The sequence below is a fragment of the Megalopta genalis genome, chromosome 13, assembly GCF_051020955.1.
Source record: "Megalopta genalis isolate 19385.01 chromosome 13, iyMegGena1_principal, whole genome shotgun sequence".
Classification (NCBI taxonomy): Eukaryota; Metazoa; Arthropoda; class Insecta; order Hymenoptera; family Halictidae; genus Megalopta; species Megalopta genalis.
Window position 1 is genome coordinate 5,191,865 of NC_135025.1, and position 15,149 is coordinate 5,207,013.

The 15,149-nt window shown below is 51.7% G+C and overlaps 1 protein-coding gene across 2 annotated transcripts in view; it reads left to right on the top strand.

Moving 5' to 3' along the window:
• Positions 1-3,002: 3,002 nt before the first annotated feature.
• The window catches only part of LOC117224265 (uncharacterized), a 37,080-nt gene continuing 24,933 nt past the window's right edge, over positions 3,003-15,149 (top strand). The window contains exons 1-7 of one of the 2 annotated variants that reach the window (XM_076526018.1): positions 3,003-3,814; positions 3,912-4,034; positions 5,393-5,665; positions 13,809-13,907; positions 14,078-14,250; positions 14,359-14,516; positions 14,624-15,035. In XM_076526018.1, coding sequence (XP_076382133.1) covers positions 5,395-5,665; positions 13,809-13,907; positions 14,078-14,250; positions 14,359-14,516; positions 14,624-15,035 — 1,113 coding nt within the window. In that variant the 5' untranslated portion in view covers positions 3,003-3,814; positions 3,912-4,034; positions 5,393-5,394. Of the gene's footprint in view, positions 3,815-3,911; positions 4,035-4,360; positions 4,764-5,392; positions 5,666-13,808; positions 13,908-14,077; positions 14,251-14,358; positions 14,517-14,623; positions 15,036-15,149 lie in introns of those variants that run through there. The other variant, XM_076526019.1, reaches the window with a different exon arrangement.

Consider the following 15,149-nt stretch of genomic DNA (forward strand, 5'->3'; position numbering starts at 1 on the left):
TTGCGAAAATTCTCAGGAACATAATCTTCTAATCTAGCTGCGAACGAACGCGTTTTCCGAGAACACCCGGCCTGGTTCCCGATCAGCGACGCGACCCCTCGCGAAACAATAAAAACTGCGACAACTGCACCCACCCCCCAAAAAAGAACAAAAGAAAGGAAAAATACAGAAATCGCATGCGACGTCGCGGTGTCTCGCGTCCCGCGCACGCATAATATTCGCGAGGGATATCGGTGCGTGAACCATCGGCACGAAAGCCGACGACGGATTTTCTCGTCGTCGTCGTCGCGGCGACCGGCGACAGGACGACGGCGGATGCGTCTGTTCAACTTGACGAAGACGTTTCTATATTTTGGTTTCCCGATGTTCTTAACACGGTTAGTAAAGGGGTGCCCGGTCAATACCAGCGCCGCGGCGCTAGGGCTACCGCCGCGGAACTTCTAGCATCGCTATCGTCCCGATAGCATTCGATCGGGTCGCAATTCGACGACACCGAAAGAAAACTACAAAGGCCGCCGCCGCCGATCCGGCGATCCCCGAAAACGGCGGATCTTAAAGGGCGAACGGAAGGACGGCACTCCGCCGTGGCCGTTCAATCAAGGTTTCCCCTTGTTCCGCGAACGCTAGGAGCATTCGAATGCCATTATTTTCTCTGTAGAAGCACGGGGGTGTGCTGCGGGGTTGCACTGCGGCAGTGCACGGCGTCGATGAATCGACAAATCGGTTGCCGGATCGATACGCGTTAACATACCATTAACCCCTTTAATCTTGGCACACCGTTTCCTTCGCGGTGGCTGCGATTAGACAATCTTTTCGATTGCTACGATCTCGTTGGTCGGGCAGGAGAGGAAATTGATTATGATTATCGTGTGCTTGAATTTTAGGGGAACGCTTGAATATTCGGGACGAGAGAAATATTAGAGTTTTGTTCGAATTTTGTTGGTATTTTTTGGGTGTGCTATTTTATTGGCTGGGTTGAATAAGTATGAGGCTAATATTTTATTGGCTGTACTGAATAAGTATGAGCCTAATATTCTATTGGCTATACTGAATAAGTATAAGCCTAATATTTTATTGGCTATACTGAATATAATAATAATAATAATACCTAATTTATATTGTAATAATAATAATACCTAATTTATAGAATAATAATAATACCTCATTTATGTAATAATAATAATAATAATACCTAAATTTTACTAGAATGCTTAAATATCGATGACAAGAGAAATCAGAATTTTATCCTAATTTTATTGGTCTTTTTGGCTATACCGAATAAGTATGAGCCTAAATTTGACCCGAATGCTTAAATCACGATGACAAGAGAAATCAGAATATTATTCCAATTTTATTGGAATTTTTGAATTGGTTTTCGGCTACACAATTCTATTGACTAATACTAAGTATAAGTACAAGCCTAAATTTCATTTGAATACTTAAATATCGACGACAAGAGAAATTAGAATTTCGTTGCAATTTTTCTTCTATACAATTTTATTGGCTGAACACTGCTGATGAACAAGTAATTGCTAGAGAAATTTTCACGACTCGTCGGACTCCGGCAAGGGGTTAATTGGCATCGCGCGGCGCGATTCGTCTGCGCGGATCCTTCGATCAGTGCGAGCGGCATTAGGTAACGTGTGTAACAGTTTCTTAAAGGCGATAGTTTCGGAACGAGAGAATGCGCGCGAGAGAGAGAGAGAGGGAGTCAGCAAGAGGTCGTGGGAAATAAGGGTGGTACATTTCGGCGTGTTACGTAAAGAAGTCGCCGGCGATTCTCCTGACGTCGAAGAGGACGAGCCGCGGATATTAACCACCCCGGCTGCGCCGAACTATTTTTAAGATCAATTTCGCACGCGTTTTATCGATCGCCCTGGGTGCAGTCTCTTTCGGCAAACCGTTCCAGGATTACACGAAAACGTGCGAGATTTATGAACGCACGCGTTTCGCCGAGCATTCTAACCTAAATCCTCGGAGAAGCATCCTTTTCGTCGCAGGATGTAAAATCGTCGTTTCCTCGCGACGGCGTCCTTCACAGCTGACGGGTTTACGCTGGATTTACGGAGCACGAAAAAACAGCTGTTTTATGCTAGTTTATAAAACTAGTAATCAAATATTTATTCTGATTTTTAAGGATTTTTGAAAAGTACCAAAAGTAGCGATAAGACGTTTACTCGGATTTTGATTACTTTAAACAAGCGATATTGTAACATATAAATCGAATAAATTACTCAGAAATGTATCTTTACGATATGAATAATTAAACAATTAGTCACGTAAATCCAGCGTCAACAGCGACATTAATAAAAGAACGATAAATCATAATCGCACGGATTTTCAGAACAGTCGCGTATCAACGCATCATGACTCATCCGAACTCGCTGGAATAAAACGCTTCGACCGCTCGGCATTTTCGCAAATCGTTAAGACGACCGTCCAAAAACCCGAGCACCCCTCGGTGAAACTTAGCGTCGTTCCACGGTCCGAAATCTCCGCGAAAGAATTCGGCGAAATGCGCCGGCCGGCGCAGAGCGAGCGAGGTCTTTATGGGTCGCGTGCCGGTCGGCCGGACGTTGTTTCGGTTAACATTTTCGCTTTCGCGCCGCAGTCCCCGGGTAGTCCCGATTCTCTCCCGTTCCCACCGGTTTCCGGTTCGCGCTTAGAGTCCTACCCTTCGCACGGCGAGGGTCGTCGCGACGGCCGTGTATCTCTCGGCGCGGCCGGTTCCCCTGGTTCGCCATGTTCGCCATGTTCGCCGGCCGGCTTGCCGGTTCCGCGTCCACATTTCTACTTGGTGGTCGCGCGCGCACGCCGCACACTAGCGTGTGCGGTCGCGCGCGCCCGCAGGGTGTACCGCGTTCGTTACACGGACAGACAGCGCTCGCACGTCTCCACACTGCGACGCTTTGCGGCGTAGTGTGCGGCGCCGCTGTGCGAGGCGTTGCGCCCCGACGTGTGCCGTCGCGCGCGAGCCACCGTAGATCGTGGAGGAGGTAGTCTTCGTACTGCGCGAGTCGCGTAATCGAGCCGACGCGACACGACACGACGCGACGCGACGCGGCGCGGCGCGGCCCGACGCTAGGCGACGCGGCGCGCGGTGCGACGGCGCAGTGGCCTGGTGGGGGTACCGGAACGATCGGCGAGGAAGGGGATGCTTTTGTGTGCCAGCGATGCAGGATATCGTCAAGTTCGTCAGAGAGCCGGCGGCCTGCAACGCGAGTGCTGCTGCCGAGTACATTCTAGTTCTATCGTCGCTCGGGACGCAGGGAGAAGAGACAGACACTCGTGTACCGTAGCCTCTATCACAAGTTTGCGCCGCATCGGGAGCGTTTTTAAATCGAACACCGAGCTCGCGCTACATCCTCTCTTCAATCGTCCCTCGATACCGCGTTCAGTGTACGATTATCTCCTTTGCGTCACGTCCTTTTACAAGGAAACATCGCCTCTCTCTCACACACACACACACACTCTCTCTTGTCGTTCTCCCTCTGTCCCTCAATTATCGCCCCTCCTTCCTCTGTCTCTCTCTCCGTCTCCGTCTCTCTCGCATTCTCCGAACCTCTTTTTTTTCTCTCTCTCGCCCACTCTGTCCACCCACCCCCCTCTCTCCCCCTTTCTTTCTCTCGTAGACGCGCACATACGAAGACATAACGCATACGGGCGCAGAGGGGCGCGCGCGCGCGCTCGTTCTCCCTGTCTCTCTCTCTCTCTCACACACACTCTCTCTCACTCTCTCTCTCTCTCTCTCTCCCCTTTTCTCCCGTGGTCTCTCGCTCCGTCTGCACGCGCCACGATACACGAAAGGGGCAAGGTGAGTCGGGTGGAGCGGTTCCAAGCTTAGACGGGAAAGCAGACCGCTGCTAGACGAGAGGCGGTCTCCGTTTTAAACGCTGGACTTTCTTCCGCAGACATTTTGTTCTCGGCCGCGGGTTCGCACGCTGCCCGCCGGAACCAGAGACCAGTCATCTGGGATATACGAGGCGTCGGGAGACTGGGAGCCGAGCAACTGGGCAGACGGACCACGTAAAAAGGTGAGCAAGCCAGCCGCGGTCGTCGTCGTCGTCGTCGTCGTCGCTCGCCGACGACTCGTCCGCGGGGGCGAGTCGCCTTCCTTTTTCCACCGAGGCGAATTTATTTAGGCGAGCGGCGAACGACACCCGCGAATGTACGCATAGATCGTATCGACTGACCGGGCGGCCTCTGCGGAAGGGGTCGTTGCTAAAGGGGCGGACTGCAGCAGTGCAGCCGGCACTGCTGGTGCAGCGAGCGCAACCTCGACTTTCCGCCCCGAACCGTTCGGCCGCGGACTCGCGCTCTCGACTCCTTTCGTTTCCTGGGGAAATATCCGAGACACGATATCGCCAGAGGTAACAAAAACCAGCGGTGCCATCGTACGTTCGATCGGTTCTCTCGTTGAATCGCGGCAAATCGGCGCCGCGTGCACCTGTTTCGCTGTGAAAATTCGGCCGCGTGAATATTCGGCGCCGCGGAAATCCGGCGGATCGGCACCTAAAACGGTTTCTGTCCTGTTTTCCAGTAGTCGGTCGTCCAGAATTTGGATCAATGATCTAAGGCTGTGCGGCGAGGCCCCCCCGGGTCCTGCGCACTGCACGCTAGGACCATAGCCCTGCCGCTTTTTCAGGGAAAGGGTCGCGCGAATCCTGCGCAATATTAAACGGCGACCTCGTCCGCATGAAATCGCGGTAGGACGACGCGGCGACGGGTCCTCGCGCTGTTTCCTCGATATTTCTCTAGCCCCGGTAAGAAGACGACACCCAGGAGACGATAGGAGAGAGACGACACCCCGTATTGCTCGGCCCTTCGGCTCGAACGCTCGCCCCTCGGCAACGCCGGAAACGGCCGACCGCGGCCGCGAACGCGATCGAGAGACCGCGAGACTGGTGCCGGGATTTTCCGCGAAGGAAATCGAAGCGATCGGAAAGCATCGTTATCGTGATCGTCATCGTCGTTGACGTCGGGTTACCGTAATCCCGGCCGGAGAAGTCGTCGCGAACGCGGCGAGCCGCGCGCTCGTCGAGGCGCGACGCGGCTGGAATCGCTGGAAATCGGATAAGATCCGTGTAAATCGCGGGCCGATAGAGAATTTTCTTCGGAATCGAGGGGGCACGACGGAGAATCGGTAGAAATCGAGTCGGGGGCACCGGAACGCGGCGCAGTGGAAGCGGCCGTCGCGCGTCAGACGCGGCGCGGGGCACAGTGACAGTGTTTTCGGCGTGCGCGGCGACAGCGGCGGCGGCGGCGACGGCGACGGCGACCCGTCGGTCCCCGAGGATCGATCCCGCTGCTGGCATCCGGTCCGCGAAACGATTTCGGAACGGGCACGCATCGATTCGGCCGACTAACGCCACTTCGTTTCTTCTTTCCGCAGCGATGAGTGCCACGGATCCTACCGGTGAAGGAGGAGGAGGAGGAGGAGTGGGCGACGGGGGAGGCGGAGCCGACGAGACGACCACGATATCGCCGTCGAATGTCGAACAGAACATGTCGCCGGTCACCCCGGTGACCGGCAGTGTAGTGCCGCCCGGCTCGCAGCAGCAGCATCCGCCGCCGTCGCCTTTGAGCGGCTGCTACCTCCTCGTCGTGCTTCCAGAGCCACACACCGCGGCACACAAAGACCTGATCGTGAACCGTCTCTCGAAAGGTGAGTGCTCGGATCTTTTCGCGGTTCGCCGCCGCGGCGGCTCGCCTTGGACATCGCCGCGCCGCTGCGGCGAGCGGCTGCGGCGGGCCGCCGCGGTCGCCGTCGGGCCCCGATTACGACGGCCGCGGCGCGGCGACCGGCGCCGCGACTCCGATCGGCCGCGGCCCGCGCGGGTTCGTTGTGTTACTTGCGCGGCGCGCCGCGCTATCAGCCGGCGTAACGGTTCCCTCTTCGGCGTGCACGCGCGTGTGTTCCTTCCGATTTATCGACGCTCACCCAGCGACTTCCCAGGTGGTTCCCCCTGTTGCTAGGCGGAGTTCGAGCATGGTCGGCTGGCCTAGGAGGAAATTGGGCGGCAGGTAGAGTCGATTGCCTCCGGTTCGCTGGCGGTCGCTGTTTTTTCGCTCGCGGTTTTTTCGCGAGTTAAGGGGGGGAGGGGGGAAGACGAGATCTAGTCTGACGGCGGCCTAGAGACGAGGACAAGAGGCGAAGAGACGGGTCAAGTGTTCCCTTTCGAGGAAAGATTTCGATCGGCTTCGACGGCCGAAAGAATAGGCGGACGCGATAGGTTTCTTCGGGCTTGGAATCGGGCGGCGGGGGACGAGCGGGGGACGCGCGCGGGGAGGCCGAAGGAAATTGTAGGAGGCGGAGAAGAGAGTATGTAGGAAAAGGTTGGCGCGGCATGCGCATGTTGGTGCCGGTCTCTACAGTCATCCCCGCAGTCCCCAGAACCTGGATCAATAATCCATCCACTCGGTTGGTAGTGAAAACTGTCGCTAAGCCGAAATGACGACATTATTTCGTCGTCGTCGGCAGCGTCGTCGAACGCGTGCACCACGACGTGCAGCCGACGGACAAAGGGTGCGAAAAGGGCCGGTCGATGGTGACCGATGCGTGCGAAGAGAGACAGACAGAGAGAGAGAGAGAGAGAGAGAGAGAGAGAGAGAGGGAGAGAGAGAGGATCGAAGAGGGACGCGGCGACGCAGCGACGGAAAATAGGATGCAACGGGACGATTCGAGGCGGCGAACCGTCGAACGCGAAAGGAATGCCGTCGTCGATCGGACGAGGAACGAACGCGGACGGGGCCTATGAAATTCAAAACGATCGACGGCCGCGTACGTACGCGCGCGTTATTACCTATGTATATGGCGGTCGAACGCCGGTTATTTCGTATGCGATGGGGTCGATGGTTACAATGGGACGTGCCGAGTTTCGTCAGCGTGACTCATTGCCCTCGCAAATGGCCACGGGGAAGGCGAGGAAGGCTGGACGGTTCGCGAGAAATTGTTCGCGTACTTGGAACTCGACGGCGATATCGAACTTGTACTCTAATTCGAACGCGAATCCGAACACTGATTCGAACTACGATTCGAATACGAAATCGGATACGAACTCTAATTCGAACATGAACTTTAATTCGAACTTCGATCTGAACGCTAATTCGAACTCTAATACGAATCCGAAATCGAATACGAACTTTCATTCGAACTTAAATCTGAATGCTAATTCGAACTCTAAATCGAATCCGAAATCGAATACGGACTCTAATTCGAATACGGACTCTAATTCGAACACGAACTTTAATTCGAACTCTAATACGAATCCGAAATCGAATACGTACTCCAATTCGAACACGAACTTTAATTCCAACACGAGTCTGAACTCTAATTCGAACACGAACTTTAGACCGAACTTGAATCTGATCTCTAATTCGAACTGTAATTCGAACTTGATTCTGATCTTTAATTCGAGCTGTAATTCGATCTTGAATCTGATCTCTAATTCGAACTGTAATTCGAATCCGAACTCTAATTCGAATTGTACTTCGAATTCGAATTCTAATTCGAATCCGAACTCGAATACGAACTCTAATTCGAACACAAACTTTAATTCGAACTTGTATCTGAACTCTAATTCGAACATGAACTTTAATTCGAACTCGAACCTGAACTCTAATTCGAATCCGAACTCGAATTCGAACTCTAATTCAAATCCGAACTCCAATTCGAACTCTAACCCGAATCCAAACTCGAATTAGAACTCCAACTCGAATCCGAACTCCAATTCGAATCCGAATTTCGCTTTAAGAACCGCTTTTCGCTTCCGAGATACGCGAGACTCGTCGAACGGATCAATTCGCCGCGGAACCCTGGGTAATATTTTCGCGAAGCGCAAACGATAACGCGGTATCTCGTGGACCATCGTAGAGATCCGATAAGCACCGACGCGATAACAGCCCGCGGAACTCGCGTACCCTGGCGATATTGCTCGAGTATCGACGCGTACGCGGCGTAGGAAGGCATACTTGTCGGCATGAATCATGATTGAGGACGTGGGGAGCATCGAGAAAGTTGGAGTTACACGATGCCCGGTAATATCCGGAAGGCCTCTCTCGCACAGAGGGATCCGTTGGAGATTACGCTTTCCATGTGCCGTGTACATGTGCGCGGACGCGTTCTATGCGCATGCATAGACGAATGCACCGGCGTGCAAGTGCACGAGCGTTCGAGCGTAACGCCGCGGTCTCTATACGGACGATGCGATTTTCGCCTCGGCAATGTCAAGGATCCTTTTTCATGCTGATTACGATTTCCGAGCTGGACGAAGAGCGCCGATCTCGACGGCGAGGCGATCGCAGGACCATTTTTCGTCGCGAAGATCGCGTGCACGAGCGTTCGAGCGTAACGCCGCGGTTTCTATGCGGACGATGCGATTTTCGCCTCGACAATGTCAGAGATCCTTTCCACGCTGATTAGGATTTTCGAGTTGGACGAAGAGCGCCGATCTCGACGGCGAGGCGATCGCAGGGCCATTTTCCGTCTCGAAGATCGTCGACGATCGCTCGCGTCGGCGGAAACCTCGCGCGGATTACGCGGCCGATTTGCCCCGATCGAACGTCGTCGAGATTCGCTCGCGCGAATACAGTAATGTCTCTCTAATTGACGCCCAGATTGCGCACGAAAATGGACATTTTGGGGAGGCGAGATACGATTATTCGAGCCACGTAGCTTGTTTTTATAATTGTTGACTATATTGTTGACTATATTGTTGACTATATTGTTGACTTTTTAATTGTTGACGACTATAAAACGAGCTGCGAGGCTATCTCTTCTTCCCAAATTGTCCATTTTTGTGTACAATCCGAGCGTCAATTTGGGAGACATTACTGTACATTGTTTGTATACCATCTGAAGGACAATTAGGGAGAATTTACCGTACCGTGTCTCTGCGGGCGACTAGAAATTATGATCCGGAAATGAAGACGGACATTTTTATACGTCAAATTCTCTCGATTTCTCACAGTTATCGGTCGAAGTCGTGTGACATCGCGATTTTCGCTGTCCCTTAATCGTCTTTAACTCGCAACAACGTCAACTATTATATTTACTTCGATGCTCAAGCATCGCTCTGAGAAGTGAACAGAATGAGCCATGCTCAATTAGACTAATTTTAGAATATCCTTAGTCTTTATTCAGGCCTCTATGTAGTCCCTTTTTCGGCCAGTACAGTAATGTCTCCCTAATTGACCCCCAGATTGCGCACAAAACTGGACAATCTCGGAAGAGGAGACGCGATTGTTCGAACCTTGCGGTTTATTCGTATATAGTTATAAATCCTAAAAACGAGCCGCGAGGCTCGAACAATCGTATCGCCTCTTCCGAAATGATCGATTTTAGTGGACGATTCGAGCGTCAGTAAGGGAGACATTAACTGTATTTGTTGCGGGTCGCGCGGAACGGCGCGGCGACGCGCGATGTTCGGTAAACGTTCACCGCTACCGTTACAGTTTCCTCGTACATGCAACTGAATATAGTGTGTCTAATTTTACCGCGGCATTCGCCGGTGATTTGCTCTCTCGCGCGGCGTGCTCCCCGAGTCGTGAAACACCAGTTTCACGATTACCTCGTTCTTGAACCTGACCCCCACGGGCCAACCCCCGCGCGCCGCGCCCTCGACAATATTTTCAGCCGTCGACCGGCCACGAATTTCCTCGCGATCATCCCCACGAAAATTTTTCCCCGCATCGTCGATCCGTCGTCGACGATTTCGTGCCAGGGATTATTCGCCGATCGATCGGGATCGTTTCCCCGAATTCCGCGGGGCCCGCCGGGTGAAAGTTCGAGCGTCGCGGGCGGCTTCTCCTTTGACAGTCAGACCGGGGTTCGGGTCTTCGCCCTGGTCTTGAACGCCACGTATAAATAGCCGCGGTTCAGCCATAGGTCGATTCTCTATACTAAACTATTCCAGAAAGAACCTCGCATAGCGTGGTTCTTCGAAGCGAATTACTCTATCGATCGCGATTACGATTACGCTAGCGCGCGCGCGCGCGCGCTCCAGCCAGCGGCGAGATTGGATCGGCGGCGGCTCGTTAGGCCGATTAAAATGTGAAATAATTAGTTCTCGCGCGGCGCGAGAGAGACCACGGCGAAAGGTGGCTCCGATTTTAGAACCGATCGGAGGCAACGGGCTTCGTCGTCGACCTCGTTCGAGGCCGCCGAGTGTTTCGTTTTTCTTTTTTTTTCACCGCCGATAGGATGAGTCGCGGGGAACAGTGTCAGCAGTTTTCGAGGCAACTTTTTGACCCTGTTAGACGACGACGAAAGACTCCGTCTTCGGTGTCGCGTCCCGTCGGACGCGAGAATCGCCGACGAATCGACGAACAGATTCGTCGAAGCGCGCGCGCGCGGCTTTATAAAAGCTCGGGTGAAAATGTTTGCGAGGGTTGCCTGGATCTCGGGTTATTTCGCGGCCGGGGATCCGTCGATCGCGCGAACGAGCCGTGGAGCGGGCGTCGCGCGCACAAGCCGGCCGAAAGACAACGGAAAACTGTGTCTAAACATAGTCCGGGGCAAACCCCGTAGCGTTTCGGGCATCCGTCGTCAAGCGAGATAAAGCGAAAAAGAAAGAAAGAAAGCAGGCAAGCGAGCAAGCCGATGCAAATCGAGAAACGCGATGGGAACCGGCACGGACGCGAACGCGAATACGAATACGAGTACGAATACGAATACGCGGCCAGGGAACACACGTGCTGCGCGCGCGGTTCCGCCGCGGTTCTAGGGGACGCCATACCCGGGAGGCGGGGTAAATGCTCCGACGAAGAAACCCACGATTTTGTCTATATTTAGCGGCGTGTATTCTCACCGCACTGTTTTTAAGTACGGCCCGTACATACCGTATGTAGGTATGCGTTATATAGACACGCGTGTACATATACGCTTGCACGGAACTCGTGCGCGGCTCTCGTCGCGGCTTCGTGCATGCACGCTGGATTCGGGACGTCGATGCGAGAGGATGAGAGAGGATGCGAGACGATACGAAATGGTGCGAAATGGTGCGAAACGATAGAGAACGATATGAGACGAGACGAGACGATACAGAACGATTTGAGACGAGACGCGACGCTACAGAACGATTTGAGACGATACAAAACTATACGAGACGATACAGAACGATTTCAGATGAGACGAGACGATACAGAACGATACTAGACGATACGCAAACTTTTAACCCTTCGGGTACATTTGACGATTGAGAAGACTCGTCATGCACGTATTTTGCCTTATGGTTGACGAGTCTACTTCGTCCGTGAAATGAAAATGAAATGAAATCCGTTTCGAACGCAAGAATTTGTTCAAAATACAGTAATTTCTAAAGGATAGACAATTATTGAAGAGGAAATGCGATTATTCGTCTCGTTTTTAGAGTTACCGATTGCCAACAACAATAAAAACGAGCCGCGAGGCTCGAATAATCGTACAGTATCGTATAGAACACTACAGTATAGTATAATATATAGTATAATAATATTATATTACATAATATAACAGATTAACGTGATATTATATAATATAATAAGTTAATGTAATATTATATAACAGAATAGATTAATATAATATTATATAATATTATATAATATTAGACAGAATTACAAAAGAATTTGCTGCAGCACAATTAACGCGTTAACATACAATATACAATATTTTCGAGAAGAACGAAAGAACGTCGCGCGAGAACGAGCGTCCATAAAAATTGACCCAGTTCGAGCCATCCTTGCCGCAGTCACCAATTGTCAATAACTACAAAAACGAGCCTCGCAGCTCCGAATAATCGCATCTTCTCTTCCCAAATTCTCCATTTTCGCGCGCAATCTGATCGCGAATTAAGGAATGATTACCGTAAGCAATTAATTACCCAAGGAATCAACGTTGCGACCATCCATCGTACGCGACCATTTCTGCCAAAGAAAATGTGTTTAGGGGTCGCGCAGTATTAAAGGGCACTCCGTCCCCCGTCCTCGCTCGTCCTCCTTCTCTTACGTGTGCGGCACACGGCTTCTCTTCGATCATCTCCAGGGCTTCCGATCAATTTGACATAGGGAGTTGTTGCTGGTTCTGTGGTTCGATAGAACCATCTAAACGGTTCGCGATGCTCCTAATCGCGTCCACGTATATGCGATTCCGTTCCGGCTATCGGAATATATTTATATACAATACAATATTTATATATATATAAATAAATAAATAAATATATATATAAAATAATTGTATATAATACAATATTATATAATATGGTATGGTATAATATATATGGTATAATATGGTTTTATATGGTATTATATAATATTGTGTGTATTATATATATATATTTATATATAATACAATATTTTTGTATTATATACAATTATTTTATTTTATATTATTACAATATTTTTCTGCGGCGTCGCCGTCGGACTCGCCTCGACCGACGGCTAATAATTTTCCCGAGACGAAGAAACACCGACCGCCGTTGCTCGCGCGACATTCAGTCCCTATTTCATTCTTAGTCCAATTGTTATTCCTAGAACGCGAATGTCCGTCTAAATGAACGCCGAGAAGCTTCGCAACCGATCGGGGTCACGGGTCGCGGCGAGGCTCGACGTAATCTCCGAACATCTTTCGTTCGGTCGAACCGGCGTGTAAACTGTTCACCCGTGAACAGGTTAAAACGGCTCGCATAAACGCGAGCCCTAAGTTCGAGTCGCGGCGAGAGGCAACGGTAACGGGCGGCGGGTAAGAGAGCGCGCGGCGGGTGCACAGGATACGCAACGATCGATTGATGGCTACTACAGAGCCGACCACGTGACGGGGTGCGGTATTCGTGACGTCATAGCGCGATTCCCCTTCTTAGAGCGAGCCCTGTCATCGTTCGCACGTAATTCTATTTTTCTCTCGACAGGCAATGTTTAGTTCAATATCCTTGCCTATACCTAACCTATAACATAATCGAAAATAACCTTACCTTAGCGCCCGGCTTAGCTCGCGGTTCCGTCATCCTCTGCACCTGTCTACGCGGCCGATCACTGCGTCACGGGACCGTATCAGGTCTTGAAGAAATGACGTATGCTCCTTTATACTCTTCTATCGTACGGACGAATTCACCGATTCCTATGAAGAAGGTTAAGTTCAAATAATCGCGAAACTTAGAATTATTACTTAAGGTTCGCAAAAGATCTTGTCTGAACGAAAGTAATCAAGTATTTTCGTAGAAAATACCAAAAGTAACGCTTAGAACACGGAGCGAATAACGAAGGTTTTTAATGGGACGAACGAGGCGTGGCTTGGTTGGAATCGAACTGTTCAATGACTGCTTTATTCGGAGGTCCGCGCGTTTAGGTGATTAGGCCTCGGAGACGTTGGAATGTCGCCTTGCTTCACAACTGCGTCGGACGCGTGCGTCCGTTGATTTCACGTCGACCATGTATATGCGGGACCGTTCATTATATTTTTGCGAAATGTCGCGCGAAAACTTTCGGTTCGCCGTTGTCGCGAGGGGGTTATGTCAGGTTAGAGGCACGCGTAGTAGCTGGAGACACGGCTTCGCGGCCGATGAGAGACGGCAGATTAGAGACGCAAGATGGAGGACTCGGAGAACGGTTCTCATATCTTCTTAACCTTAGCCTCGCGTTACTTGACCCTGAATCGTACAGCCGCCGCCACCACGCTTTATGAAGCCACCGTAGTGCAGCCTCTTGGGCGTTCTGTGCTCGGTTATGACGACCCATTGGATATTATCCTGACGTCGAGACCTCGTCCTAGGTCGCGATCATATAATCTCTCTGTGGTTGAATTTTCACAACGGTCCCGTCGCCGGTGTTTGTTCCAGGATTCCTGTCGTGGGACAAGGACAGCTGTCACGTGGACTTGGAGAAGGAACTGCTGGCCCTGGTGGCGCAGGCACCCGAGGGCGAAGAAGCTCGGAACGGTATACACGACACGCTTGTTTATTACGCATTATAGACTATTTTCTCCCCGTTTAAGATCCGACTATATCGTGCTTACGGATCGTGTACTCGATCCGACTCGGTCTTACGATAGATTCCCCGTTGCGCCGCTGGTACGACGGTTCATCCAACGAGACGATTGAAATTTCAGGCGAACGACTGATCCAATACGCTACCGAGAATCTTGTCACGGAAGTTCTCATTCACCCGCAAACGAACACGTTGCTGCAATGCATTCGTAATCTGCTCGCCAGTTTCACGAAGCATCGGCACATCATACACGCTGGCTACACGTTCGGCGGAAACGGTTCCTGGATACTGCAAGTACGCCACACACACACTCACACACACACACAGCTTCTTCTACCGCTTTCCCGCGCGCGCTCATCGCGTTAACGGACGAGCCTAGTAGCGACATCTGTATCGTTGCAGGATGGAACCTTCAGCATCGCCGATTTTCTCGACGCGTTCAGCGAGCACGAGGTGCAACGGGTTCTGCGCGCCTACGAGAACAGCGTCACGGTCGACATACATTGCGCGGGTGTCGGCGACTGGACGACGAATCGCTTGTCCAAAGAAGCTTGCACCAGGTACGCCGGGATCGTTGTTTACAGCGTTCATCTTCTTCTTCTTTTTCTCCGTTCATCTTCTTCTCCTTTTTCTCCGTTCATCCTCTTCTTCTTTTTCTCTACGGCAGATCCTGCAGGGTCAGGGTGAACCCGGACGACGTGCTCACCGCCGGTGTGCCGGCGATCGCCAGTTTCATCAACTACGTGGGACAGTACCTGGTCCCGCAGACGCTGGACCAGCTGATGGAGCCGTCCGACGTCGTCGGCAACATTAGGTTTAGCCATCCAACTTTATACGTCTTCCCCGGCGGACAGGGTGACGCCGCTCTGTTCGGCATCAACGGTTTCAACATGCTCGTGGACGGAGGCTTCGCCAGGAAGGCGTGCTTCTGGGACTTCACCAGGCACCTGGACCGGCTCGACGCGGTCCTCGTCACTAGGATAAACAACAGCAACGTCGGCGGCATGTTCAGCGTTCTACGGAAGAAGAAGGACATGCAAGTCTATCCACAGATAGGACATTTCTTCTGCAACCTAATCGTGAGTAACGTTCTTACGATCGCGGGATTCGCCGTTTCCTCGGTTATACGGGGTGTCCCGAAAATGTCTTGCAATTCGGAAATGGTTCCTCGGATCATTTGAAGCAACTTCTTC